We start from the raw sequence: 14,763 nt of genomic DNA, 5'->3' as shown, positions 1-14,763 counted from the left end.
TTTTCACCAAGGTACTAGCGGTAGTGGCAGCGCTCTTATGCAGAGAATCCATCCCAGTGTACCCTTACCTGGCCGACTGGCTGATGGGAATGCCCCCAAATTTGCAAGCAAAACACTGAGGGAACAATCAATCTTATGTTTCAATTGGGATTCTCAAACAGCGAGAGTCTCATTCCAAGCAAAACAAAGAGTCCAAAACATACTGTGGCAAATAGCACAGTATCTAGCCGGTCGCCATGTAACCATACGCAAAGCAATGCATTTGCTTGGGAGGATGGCTATCATGCATTTACCTGGTCCCACACGCATGGTTGCGCATGCGCCCAATGCAAGAGTGGTTAGCAAAACAGTGGTCTCAGGCAAGCAGTCAGGGGGACGATCTAGTGGTTGTTAAGCCAACTCTAGTTCAAGCACTACACTGGTGGACAAAGCAAAACCTGTTAAAGGGAAAACCTTTTTACAACCCAGCAGTGCAAGCAGTTGTCGCAACAGATGCATCACTCACCGGGTGGGGAGCCCATTACCTTCACCACACAGCGCATGGCCTGTGGACACAGATCACAGCCCAAAATCGCTTAAACCATTTGGAACTGCTCGCAGTACTCCAGGCCCTACAAGCTTTGCAAGTGCACCTGTCAGGACAGACAGTACAAATCCTCATGGACAGCACCACTGCCATATTTTACATAAACAAGCAGGGAGAAAACACACACACACACACACACACACACACACACACACACACACACACACACACACACACACACACACACACACACACACACACACACACACACACACACACACACACACACACACACACACACACACCACACACACACCACACACACACCACACACACACCACACACACACCACACACACACCACACACACACCACACACACACACACCCCCCCCACACACCCCGCCCCCTCCTACTTGCTCCTATGTGGGAGAGACAACCCTGGTTTCCACATCTGTGCAAACTGGCGATTTGCGATCCAATTAAACACCTGTGCCCCTACAACATGCACGCACAGCAAAGTTCCACCCACACCCTCAGTCTATGAACTTGGCAGCTTGGCTCCTGAAGTCATAGAATTTGGCAATTTCAAACTAGCTCAAAGGTGTATGGAAATCCTCTAGGAGGCACGAAAAGTGAACACCAGACACTGTTATTTTAACAAGTGAAAAGGGTTTGTAATATGGTGCCAGTCAAATGTCAACCCAATAGAATGTACTCCATCACACATTCTTCATTACATGCTCCACTTACTTGACTGTGGACTGTTTCACTCCAGGGTTCATCTGGTGACTCCGTATACACCACTTCTCAAAGCAAGGTGTTGTTGTGGAAGGTCCCTGTCATGAAGGCATTCATGGAAAGAGTAAAGAGACTTTACTCCTCACCCCCCCCCATTTCAAACCCACCGCCAAGATAGAACCTAAATGTAGTACTTGCAAAGCTCATGGGACACCCCTTTGAGCCTATGCATAAATCCAGTCTTTAACACCTTACATTTTAAGATGGCTTTTTGGGTGGTTATCACCTCCATAAGAAGAGTCCGTGAATTAAAAGCTTTGTCAGTGCAAGTCCCATTCTTTGTTACACATAAAGACCAGTTGGTACTAAGAACACACCCTAGGTTTTCTCCTAAGTTCATATCCAAGTTCCATGTTAACCAATCCATTAAACTACCAGCTTTCTTTCAAAAACCTTCAAGCTCAGCTGAGCAAAAACTCCATACACTAGATGTAAGGAGGGTGGTCCTTTACTATGTAAACAAAACAAGACCACTACGAAAAACAGACCAACTGTTCGTCTCCATGGCACCTAGCAGGGAAGGTGATGACGTTTTTTAAAAAATAAAGCCATCTCCAGATGGATAGTGAAGTGCATACAACTCTGCTACTCTTTAGCAAACAAGACTCTGCCTTTCATACCAAGAGCTCACCCTACAAGGGGTACAGGAGCCACTCTGGCATTTATCGTAGACGTCCCGCTGGACACCATTTGCAAAGCAGCAACATGGAGCTCTATACATACTTTTGCTCAGCACTACTCTATTGCCACATATTCTAAAGAATATTCACAGGTGGAACAAGCGGTGCTAAAACATCTATTTTCCGCTGTACTTTCTCACAACCCACCATCTTCTGCATACACTGCTTGCTAATCTACACATAGCTTGTGATCTAAGCAGATCCACAAGTCTCAGAAGGGATACATTACTCAGTGATCATATTTCTGAGGCGTGTATCTGCTTAGAGTCACATGCGCACCCCCTTCCTCCCCTGTGAAGTAGAGGATGTATAGATGTTTCTCTGGCTTTATCTACTCTCATTTGCTTTATTACACCTGTACTCCCGCTACACTTCATGCTTCCTCATGTAAGAAACAAAACCATCTGAGGGACCTCGACGCATGAAGGACCATGGGTACAGTAGACGTCACACTCGGGATAGTATTACTGGCACGCCCTGTCGACGTCCCTTTTTCGAGTTTCGAAAACAAAAAAAGTTATACTCTACGGCTACCACTAGATCTACTCTGCATAGCATGATAATCTTAGCAGATACAAGCATCAGAAATAAGATTACGGTGAGTAATCTATCATATATATTCACTTTGAAGATCCAAGACACCGCGCCATAACTTCCTAGTGCTGTGACAGGTTCCAGAAAAAATATACCCAGACACATGTTCTGTCAAAGTGCAGTCAAAAGTCGATCATTTTGACCTCCAACACAACCATGAACTAAGTTTTACAATGTTGACATGCATTCCGTTCTCAACAGGACTTCATCAGGCAGTTATTAATTTGTTTTTTACAATCTCAGTGAATATATAAAGGAAACCCAACACTCTCTTCCTCTAATGTTCATCACATGTGCTTCAACCAAACTAGTTCCAGTGGGGTCACCATCTTGGAACTGAGCCCATATAGGGAATATCAATGGGATGAGTGGGTTTTGTAACTGGAATTGAACCAACATAATATTACGTTTGTTTGTGTATAGTAATGTAAGAAAGGTTTTGAGAACAAATATTAACATTAAGAGTAATGAACTAAAGTGCAAGTACCTCAAATTACAACTAAACCATCACAAATTTCATATCCAAAATTAGTTTGTGCTCTTGGTTTCACCAATTCATGCATTGACCTGTTTAAGTTCATGAGGAAACTTGGATTGACTAAATACCATATGACCAAAGTGTATATTAAGCCTATTACTCTTTCTTTAGATATAAGAGAAACTAATAAGAGAAACTAATCCCTCTCTGTAAAATATTTATCCGCTTTGACTTGTTTAGAAAATCTAGATGATCATTCTGATGTCGAAGGAGAATCCATTGAAACATTGGATGGAGACACTTCTTTTGAAAGGTATGGCATGTAATTTGAGAATAAAATCGAAATGTTGTCCTTATATTAGCAAAATAGATGGCTTTGAGAACACTTAAATAACACATGGGCAATACAACATCTAGCGATAAACTTGCAAGCTGCCACCGCCATCATAATACGTGAAGCAGATAAAGGTGGGGGTGTGGTTGTTTGGGAAAGAAATCTATATTTGACAGAAGTGTATAAGCTCTTTCAGAAACAAAACTGTTTGATTCCTTACTTAAGGATTGGCGTATGAGAAATGTGTTGGATTGGGAAAATAAAAAAAAATACCCTGTGGCCTCTATACTGTATGTGTTTGCCTAAAGTACACAAGTATTGTGCAACCAACTGGGAGGCTGATTGTTTAATCCAACAGTTCCTTACTACAAGATGTTGCTACATTTCTAGACCCGTTTTTCTATTCTAGTCTCCCTTGATGTGATATCTTTGTACCTGCATTTTACAGGTATGGTTTACACGCCTGCAAGTACTTTTTAGACTCTGGGCCTATAAGCAACAAAACAAAATGTAAAATCTATTTTGGATTTTTTTCTAAGCATAACATTTTACTGTTTTGAAGGTGAATATTTTAGGCAAACAGTACAGCCATGGGTTCTTGCATGGTTTCCACATATGCAAATCTGTATATGGGATGGTGGAGGAAGTATTTGCATGGTCATAGAAGTATGGTAAATATGTGTTACATTGCTAACATGATATAATGTGATACATTGGTATTGGTTCATAGATGATTTGGGATGGACCTATAGAGCAGAATGACAATGTGCTGAATTTAGAATTGACTACTACTGCAAGTTCTAAGCAACTGATCTTTTTGGATGTGAAATTTTATGTAGCTGGAAACCAATTGGTTTCTAATCTGTAAAGAAATTCTATTAATCTAATTCCTTGCTCCATGGCCAGTTACCATCCTAAATCCTGGATAGATAGTATTCCTTCTATTCCTTTTTTGGATAATTATTGCGGGTGAAGAGAAACTGTTCTAGAGAAGACTTTAAAGTAGAGGCTAAAAGTATTGGAGACTGATTCTTAATATGAAGTTACTCGGGATTCTTAATATGAAGTTACTCGGATATGTCAATAGACCCTATCAAAATTGGATATATTGAATGTGCAATCCAAGGTAGATCATTAGATTTATCTCCAGATATAGCGTACAATCTGGTGCTATGAGAAGGGTTTTGTCCAAAAACTGATAAGAAAACTGAATTATGAAATCTGGAACAATAAATTAACAAAACCATTTAAGTATTTAAACAATTTATGGTATTTTATTTACAGTTCATTAAAACAAACACTTCACCCGTACATACAGCAGCAAAGAACTGGTTGGGACACACTCAACCTAATCAACATAACACACATCATATCCAATCCTACAATATACACAAACCACATCCACAACATCCTGTGTATATGAACTAATTCAAAAAGGAAGGAGTTGTGTAAAATTCTCAAACACAAAATTTTAAACTAAACCGTGAACATAAATTTCACTGATATGTAGCCAAGGGGAAACTAGATTAATCAGTTTGATGTAATTGTCTGCCGGCTTCTTCCAAACGGTTTCAACATTAATACAGTATTTGCGACGTCTTCATCAGGGGAAGAAACGAGCAAAACTATGAAAATAAATATTGGGGATACGTAAATCACAAATTGAACAGCCAGTTATGCAGTCTAGTACAAAAAAAACAAATTTTAGCTATACTTTTAATTCAATCAAGGCCGTATAATTCAAGAAGGCCTAACAATTAGCAGGAAGCCAACAAAGAATGAGGAAACCTGCATGAGAAACGGAGTCATTAACTAAAAGTACACTCTGCATGGGAACACCTGTAACTCTGAGAAGAATTGAAGGCAAAGTGTTAACCTACTGCCACAACCAACATGTCCAGTGCATTATGTATAGACTTAAGAAAACCACAAATCATAAAATCAGTGGCATGCCATTAATCCGAACACCTTAAGTGTTCTCAAGAACCACATGAATAATATTGAACCAGAGAAACACCCATAGTCTAAATCTGTATCAGCGTATTAATTGCAACACAGATCAGTACAGCCAAGTACCTAAAGCTGGCATTACCATTGCCCGATGGAATACGAATTCTGCATTCAACAGAATAGTGCAGTCTAAATTTTTATTGCCACAATAACGATGATGAATTGGCCTGGAAGCAACCATTTGCTGGTTGAATCATGCCAGCAAGGGTGTGTGCACTACAGAGAAACAAAAAAGAAAACCAGAAATAAATTGCTCAATCACTTATTGGGAACTGGATGGGTTGCACCAAAATAGATCATGACAAACCCAACCAGGATTGTCAAATTAAGGTAGGTCGATGGGTAATCCAAAGGAAAGCTTACCCAAAAGAGGGGCGAACACTGGCAATTTGTGTACTGTAACACAGTGATGGGCAGACAACCGCCGGGTGACGCACCCTGTCAACAATAATTCGACTGCATGCAGCAGCCCAAATATTGAGCAGGAGTGTCGACCGCAAGGTACTGCATGAAAAGAAAAGCAAATATCCTGCCTGAGCAGCCGAATAGGTGCTGCTTTGCAGTACACATATTGGTGTGACCCCATTAAATATGCTTGTTATATCAAACGGAGGAGAGGAAAGGCTTACCGCTAGGAAGCTCACGAGTAGCATGTCCAAAACGCTGCATCCAGGCACTCCACGCCACATGTATTTCTGTAATCCCTGCGCCTGAAACACGGCTCAATGAAGGTGACCTCAAAGTTTGCAGAAGTCAGCGTTGGCGTGCTGACACTTGGGCCAAAGAAGTGGAAAGGGGACTATTAGTTAGTCTTGACAGGTGACCATGTTGGAATTGAATAAAACATGATGTGACCAACACTCCACGTATAGGTACATGTAATGAAAGTGATATGAAATAAAAATTCAAAGCACATGAAGAATGGAGCAGTAGTGCAAGGAAACTTCAATGAGTGCGGAACAATGAATAAAGCCAATGTATTGAACTACTAAAATTAATTTAAGATGGGAAACTAAGGACACAAATGTACCATAGTCCTGGTGAATGACTGCGCACAACATATGTATGTGGATAGCAAAGGGCAAAGTGCTAAACCACAAATTTACTGGAACAATGATTTTACGAGTGATGGACTGTGTAATTTACCATTGCCTTGGAAAAAAGAGCCGGGGATACGGTCTAGCCAGTGATGGAATTCAAATTGATGAATAATGCAGGCAAATTAAGATAAAATAGAATGATTGCTGATATAAAAACAACCTGGACAGGAGATGAATTAATTGCCCATACAATCCCACTCCTGAACGGCAATCAGCACACTTTCAAGCGTTTTCAATAGACAAATCCACATTTGTTTCTTGTAGTTTAGCTGTCCTGCTGTTTTGGCATTAGTTGGATCTTAGACCTTCTCAATACAGAACAATCTGAACTCTACCTCATGCCCATGCTCCAGAAAATGAGAAAGCAAAGGTGCATTTGAGATCTCATTGTGGATTTTTGAGCGATGCTCATTGATTCTGAGATGTACCTCTCGAGATGTTTAGCCTACATATCGTTTTTTTGCACATTTTTACCTTTACAAGTAGTAAAACTACACAATTCCTGGTTTTTCCCACATATTCAAAGGACTGAAATTTGAGGGACAATTTACAGGCTACCCAAAGTTACAGGGATAATGGCCCACAACTGATCGTTGATATGCATACCAACACCGACAATTATGGATGCATATCATCCTACTCGCCATAGTTAGGCTTTGTTTAAGACTTCTGCCTTTCTTAAAGGGAAAAGTTTTTTTCCAAGCCAATGTCCATGGTGGACAAGATTTCCAGTTCTTTCGAATTGTATCTCGAATAGGTGTGCTGAACTTACAAAAAGTAGTCGCACAGACCAGTATGTCCACATGCAACTTTTTCTTTTTTAAACGATGGTTAACTATTTTTTTCAGATAGCCTCTGACTTAATCTTTTCTGTAGGATGCCTGCATGTTTTATTAGAATGCAGCAGTGTGTTACAATTACAGAAACATCCCATTTCGGATATTATTCAGTAAACTCTGTGGATGCTGACTAGAAAAAGGTAGCATGGTCACTTTCCGTACTTTTATAGAAGTGCAGTCTCCAAGAGGTCATTCTGTTTGAACATTTTAAGGTCCAAAAAATGAGATGGTGGACTGTGAATGCTCACAGGTGAAATGTAAATCTGGGTCAAGATTGTTGATCCACACCACAAATTCAAGCGGTTGATCCGATGTTCCAGTCCAAATGAAGAAAATATTGTCTATGTACTGTAAGGAAGGCATAGTATCCAACAGTAAGACACACCCAAGGGTCCACAGTTCAAGGGTGTTTATTGAACTTCAGTTGGGTTTGAAAAAACACCTGTATAATCCTAAATCTAAAGATGGGATCAGGCTACGATTATCAAATAATAACGCAGTCCTAGTGGTGACTTGTCAAAATAAAAGAGCCTATACTATTAAACCTATTGCCAATCCTTACTTCTAAATACCAATGGTGTGGGGAACACTGTTACAAAAGAAGTGTTCAAGAAATGATAAGTCAGGATAGTTGAGCGGTTAGCTTCCCTTCCCCATGTTTTCAGCACGGGACAAGGCAGCACACTCGAGCTTAGCACATACTCTGGCTTAAGGATGCAGTTGAAAATCTCATTATCTGGACCTTTTGTGCCAAACTCTTTGCCATTCAAAGTCACTTTTTTCGGAGGGCCCGATGTTCTTATATGCACAACTACTCTGGTGATTCACTGTTCACTCTGGGTCTCCCGCAGTTGGACTCTGACCAAATTTATAATTTTCCAAACTTTCTTTACTATTCCAAAATCGAAGACTTTTGACTGTGTGCAGGATTTTTTCTTTACCCGTCGCAGGACCACTTTGATTCACATTTCTTCATTCTCTGTTTAATATGTCCCTTTTAACTTTCACTTCTGCCACTTCGCAGCTGGATACCTAACAGAGACTTTCAATTGAGCACCCACCGGTGCCAGACCACTCTGTCAAAGGTATTGTATCAAAGACTCTTCAGGCAGTTCAACTTAACTTGCGTCTTTTATCACAAAAGCTTTAATGTTCATTCTGTGCTTGCCATACAGTGTTGCTGCTTGCAACCTTGGCTTCGAAATAGACCGCTCTTGTACGTCTCCCCAACTCACCGGCTGTGTTGATTTCACTGACACTGCTTTGTTTGCGGAGCCAAGGATGTTGCCACGGTGGCTGCTGCTTCTCCCCGCCTTGATTAGTGACGTGGGAGGGACCCGGGTATCTCCGACCTGCAATACAGAATTCTTCTGCCTAGTTTCCTGGTCTTACTCTTTCTAATCATGAGGGATCGTGAAAGTAACTGTCTAGTTGGAAAGGTCAAGGGAATTTCCCTCCTGTCTTGCTGTCTTTCTTCTCTCATTCAGCTGGCGTCTTGAAACTGCTGTTTCCTCGTGTGCTTGGCCTCACTCAGAATGAGCTTTGGTGCTCTGCCTTTTATCCGTGTGGAGAAGCTTAATGGAAGTCAGGTGTGAGTGATGGTCAGTAAATGCCTGACCATTGTATTGGGACATGTCGGGTATACTGCTCGGGTGTTAGTCTGTTTGCTCTCAGAGCGGGTTGTCCATGTGAAGTGTTTGTACAGGTAAGAGTATCTGATGGAATGGGTGTAAAGGTGTTATAGGAAAGAGGGATACTGCATCTCACCACCCGGTCTCCCACTCCCCAAAGACCCCTCACTGGTCCACCCTGAGGATCTGGATCCAAAGGCCTTGGGCGTGCCCTGGCCACGAGAGAGATCCGCAGGGACTAGCAAGTGAGACACCTTCTGGTTTCCCACAGTACTGATGGTGCTTAGAGATCAACTGTAGTCATGATTAACAGTGTCAAGAATAAAGGTCTCTTCAAAGGGAGCCATATGTACATTTCTAAATTTGGGCCAAATATGCAGCCCATAGCCCTGCCTTTGCGTTAGAAATAGTAGTCCTCTTTGAACATAGAACAGCTGTTCATAAGTACAACCACTGCCCAGGCTGTCAAGTCATCATTTGGCACATTATGTGGAATTAGCCATCTATTAAGCATAGTATTGAGACTGCGTGGGGTTTTACTGCGGGCAATGTTAGTGTACAGTACCTCAATATCCATTGTGTCCGAAAACAAAGTGATGAGGATTTGAGTAAGGCGTTAGCCAGTTCACATCAAATAACATTCTCTAAAGCACTACATTGCACATAGTATGCCCATTGAGTTGGAACAGGACCATGATAATTGGCTATGTAATGTTAAGACATCAAATGGCTTCTATGTGCAACAAATGTAAAATGTGTACTCATGCCAGAGTTTGTGACCAAGTTCAATACAACAAACAAAGGATATGGAACATCGACATGTCATTTCATTGTATTACAAAATGTGTGGTATACCTAATAGAATGTCCTTGTAATTTGAAGTACATTGGTTCAACTATAGGACCCTTGAAACTTAGAATTTTGCAACATTAAAGAGCCATCAAGAATGGTGACGTTGGTTATCCTTTGGCTTGCACCTTAAAGAATTTCTCAATGGTTATGTTACATTAATGTCTTATACTGCCGTTGCACATGTTAGAGAACACAAACGAAAAGGTAACGGAAAACTCAAATTGCGCCAAATGGAATCAAGGTTGATAATACATTTTGGCATGATGAAACCTAAAGGACATCATTGTTATGAGGAATTATGTTTCTTTGAATTAATCTTTTGTACTTCTTATTTTCTATTTGTGTAGTTCAATTTCATATATTCTAGATAAGCTGTGTCTTTCTTACTGAATCTTTATGAATTATTGATGTATTTGTATTGATTATTTGGTATATTGGATATCTGGAGATATACCATGCCCACTTGGGTTGGATAACCTGTATTATTCTTCATGAAAGATCCCCGTGGGATACTTGTTCTTCTGTAATTGCTTTTCTCCATTGGTCATGAGTTTGTTACGGATTTTGACAATATGAAATGTGCAATTGTTTAGTTATAATTTTTGAGGCACTTGCACTTTAGCTCTTTACTCTTAAAATGTGTTCTCAGAACCTTCCTTCCATTACGATATAGAAACACACAAGATTATGTTGGTTCTATTCTAGTTAGAAAAACCGATTTGTCCTATTCTTATTCCGTACATGGGCTCCATTCCAAAATGGCATGACCATTGAAACTAGCTGGTTAAAGCACATGGTCACATGACATGTGATGAACACTAGACTTGGGGTTCCGTTTCCTTTTTATATTTACAAAGTTTGTGAAAAATGGATGTGTAACTACCTGATAATCTTTTTGAGGACGCAACGCGTGGCAACATTTTAAATCCTTGTTTGGGGTTATCTGCCTTGTCCATGGTTGTATTGGAGGTCAAAACTATGCACTGTTGGCTGTTTATTTAAACAAATTCATTTTTCTGAACTTTAAGAACGTGTGCCCGGATATATTTTTTTCTGGAACCTGTCGCGGCTCTGGGAAGTTATGGTGCTTTGACTTAGATCCGCAAGGTGATATATTCAGAGTAGCTTTCACTACGACCCATAGGCACCCGCTGCATTTAAATGAGGCAGAGCGCTTTTTGTTTCAAAGCAAACTGGTTGAGAATAATTAGCAAAAAGTACCCGTACTCCCCAAGGGTTCTGTAGACAGACATAACACCATCATTCATTTTTGAAAATCAATGATCGCTGTTCCGAGTCGTTTCTCTTGATGTGGGTTGCATGCTGAAGTAAACTGCACTAAGAATGGACTTTTTTGCAACCCCGGAAAACACTCAATGCTTAGATTATGTGTCCAGGTTTCCCGGGAAGGGATCCAAGGGAATGCACTTCTGATGAACTGATCAGGGAAATTTGCATATGCCCCCCACCCCTCCGCCTCTTAACAAAATGGTCCACAAGCTACACCAGGAACAAGTAACACTGATCCAAATAGCTGCATGTGGGCTCGCCAGACCTAGTTCTACCTACAAATCATGTCCCTGTGTCCTCCCATGAAACTACCCTGCATGGAAACCTGTTGAACACTGCACCCATGCCCTCAGAAGCTGAACTTAGCAGCTTGGCTCCTGAGGTCCTAGAATTTGGTCACCTTAACCTAGACCAAAGGTGCATGGAAATACTCTAGGAGGCCTGCAAGCCTAACCAAAAGCACTGCTATTTCAACAAATGGAAACGCTTTGTGTTATGGTGCAGGACACGGTCTAAATCCAAGCAACTGTTTCCCGACCAATATAGTGGATACCTGCTCTACCTACTTGACTCGGGATTAGTCTTTAACTCGCTCAAAGTACACCTAGCGTTCCCTCTGCTTACATCATGTCTCAGAATAAAACATTGTGGTGGAAGGTGCCCATAGTTTTTTTTTTAAACATTTTATTGACGTTTAAGAAACAAAGATCACAAACCCTGTACCGCCTTATGTGGCAGCACCCAGGAGAAAAAAGGAGAAAAACAAACAACCAATGACGACCAACCCAGAGACCATCAACCCTATTAGCAAAACATCCCCACCCCCTGAGCACCCAGGCGCAACCCCCTTCCAGGTCTTATCCTCTCCTGGCCCATTCCAGAAGGTCTTCCCATCCATCTCCGAGGTGCAATCACATACTCTGAAATCCCACTCTTGATACAGTCCACATTGTCTCACGGCCTTGCAATGGTGATATCCGTAATGTTCCAACGGAGGCACAATGAGTTACCCAATATTCTGCAACCATGCCTCTTGAGCACAGCCCGGCCCCCTTTACCCCTCTTTTCCCACCTCTGCAGCCTCCCACCTGCGCAACGGACTCCCAGTACCAGAGTCGGTACGCAAAAGATGGCCCAAGATTATAAGTAGCAGTGCTTTAACTAACCAAATACACCCGTAACAGCTTGATCGTCCAGCACATTGCCACCCACTTCCATAGGCATACGCACACCAGGTCCCCCTTTTGTGGCCTCTTGCCTCACCCCGGATAGCCTTGTAGTCCCTCTTTTGTCCCACCCCGACCCCTCAACCAGGCCAGTTTCCTCTGTAATGAAGCGCTCTCATGAGGGACGTGTATCTGACGGGGGCGGGGGGACAATGCATCTACATCGGTGCTCTCTTCTCTGTGCCTGCTATCCACCGCCGTATGCCAGACCACAGATTCTGCCAGTGGCCATCTCTAGATCCGCCCGGCCGGCCTTAACACAGGAACCCTCCGCTGACTTCCAAGCCATTGCAATTCTCCTTTTGGCCAGTATGCAGATGAGGTCTTTCATGCGCGTGAGGTGTGCTGTATGCTTCCTCCCCTATAGCTATAAGCCCGGCAGGAAGGTCTATGTGGGCCAAGCTTGCATCATTCTATTCCCTGTCCCTCTCCCACTCCCCCTCACCCCCCCAGCCACACTGTTCGCTATTTCCTGGCAGAATCTGACCAACGTATGATGGAAATTGGCAACTTCATGCTCACACCTTAGGCAGTGCAGCACCGCTGCCCCACCAAATTTGGAAACCCTGTAAGGGGGTCAGATAGGCTTGATGTGTGACATACAGTTGGACCAACTTGAATCTGGAGTTCCTGGAAACCCTCTTGATGTATCCCAATGTACGTGCCCATTTGGCATCTGTGTGTGACCTACCAATATCTGTCTCCCATTTTGAACATACTCCGAAGGTCGGCTCACTGTGCCGATTCAGAAATAATTTGTAAAATCTAGAGACCATGTGTGTTTCCCCTCCCACCTCTCTGCCACATCCTACATGGATTCCAGTGTTGTAGCGCCTTCCATACCCGTCGAGGAACTCCAGCCATCTAACTGCAATGTTCCTACCTAGGCCCTGGTACAACAAAAATTGACTGTGTATGCCTGTATAATGCTGCAACTGGCGAAGTCAATCAATTCTCTTCTGTCAGCAGATCACCCAGCGTAATCAGCCCTTGGCGCTCCCAGTGTATCCGTATCACTGGCTCCAGCCCATTTCTAGTAAGCGCCACAAGTGTGATTTTAGAGGGGGGGGGGAGTTATGGTCCCGGACTCCCAGCCTGCTCCACGCTCTGCGCTATAGAGTCCTACCCAGCTGAATAAACCACGGCTCCGGTGATCTACCAGTATGCGTAACTCATACGATCTGTTGGGGAGAATTCTCAGAAATGTGCTAATCCCTCTCTACCTTAGAGAACCCCATCACTTTTGCTAGACTCTAGGACTTTTGATTTTTAACCTGGAGAGAGTAAGACCCCTTTCCCCACTCTCTCATGTATTTTTCTGTGATTTGGACTTGTCAGACTCCAATTTCACAAGAAACACAAACTCCATTGACATCATCTTTGCATTGTGACACACAGCACCTTCAGTGCAGTGGCACCGGGAGGTCTTAGATTTCCCAAAGGTTTAAATACCTTCTCTTGGTGAAGCTGTTTCCAATAGCAGTAAAGTGAAATTGACTTTACTTACATGAGAAACTAGACAAAGGGAATACTAAGTAACCCCTCCAGCACCCTATGTGTGCTAGGTCTAGAAAGTTACAAAATGTAACAGTTTTATGTTATCCTTTCTACAATTAATGGCTGGTGGCAGTGGTTTACGTTTTACTGCCATTGTGTGTTTTTACCGCAGACTGCAATTGCAGCCTTGGTAAAGCACCCATGGGTGCCCATTTTTGTAAAAATAGCCCGGGTCATTTTTCTCCATTTCTTGTCAGAAAGGTCCTTCTTCATATTTACTCTGCACGCTAAATCAGGTTTGGTCCATTTGTTAGTTTTGACTTTGGCGGGATTCACCAGTGAATCTCGCTTCTGGCTCAAGTATGTCTGGCTGGGGCAGGAAGTAAGGGAGGTGTCAAACTCCCTGTACTTAATCCCCTTGGTTACAGGAATGCACCAAAAGGCGATTGGCCGGCTGGCTGTCCCGCAAGGACAGCCACCCTGCTGTGTGATTGACAGCTAGGCTGGAATTAATGGGAGAAACCTGCATAAAAGGCAAGGCTTTTTGGCTTGGAAGGCAGAGTCGACCACTGGACGAAGGAATCCAAAGAAGAACCTGGCAGAGATGCCTGCTGCAACTCTTGGACCATTGATTTGCCCGGTGAAGCCCTGCTGCTGTGCTGAAGCTCCATATTCGTTTCGACTAGAGAAACCTGCAAGGGCGACTTCTCTCCTTGTGCTTGTGGGACCAATCAACTCCAAAGTGAACTTGTTTGGACATCCTCTCATAGCTGGCTGTACCGAAGTGCCAGGGAGAGTAACACCAAACGGACTGCATCACTTTTAAGTTGGACCCGAGCTTGTGGAAGATCTTATGGACTCCCAGTGAGCAGGACTGACCAGGCCTGAGCCACCTCAACAGAGTGCT

General features: G+C 42.7%; 1 protein-coding gene across 5 annotated transcripts in view; it reads left to right on the top strand.

The window, feature by feature from the left end:
- Positions 1 to 14,763, top strand: part of NADK (NAD kinase) — a 798,433-nt gene that overhangs the window by 373,787 nt on the left and 409,883 nt on the right. For 2 of the 5 annotated variants that reach the window (XM_069610161.1, XM_069610160.1), the window contains exon 2: positions 3,318 to 3,390. The exons of the other annotated variants lie outside the window; for them this stretch is intronic. In XM_069610161.1, the coding sequence (XP_069466262.1) occupies positions 3,327 to 3,390 (64 nt within the window). In that variant the 5' untranslated portion in view covers positions 3,318 to 3,326. The remainder of the gene's footprint in view (positions 1 to 3,317; positions 3,391 to 14,763) is intronic. 5 annotated transcript variants of the gene reach the window in all.

Source organism: Ambystoma mexicanum, chromosome 8 (genome assembly GCF_040938575.1).
Source record: "Ambystoma mexicanum isolate Mex_15411 chromosome 8, UKY_AmexF1_1, whole genome shotgun sequence".
In the NCBI taxonomy this organism is placed as follows: domain Eukaryota; kingdom Metazoa; phylum Chordata; class Amphibia; order Caudata; family Ambystomatidae; genus Ambystoma; species Ambystoma mexicanum.
Note: the sequence above shows the minus strand (reverse complement) of the source record. Positions and strands in the feature narration are given on the sequence as shown.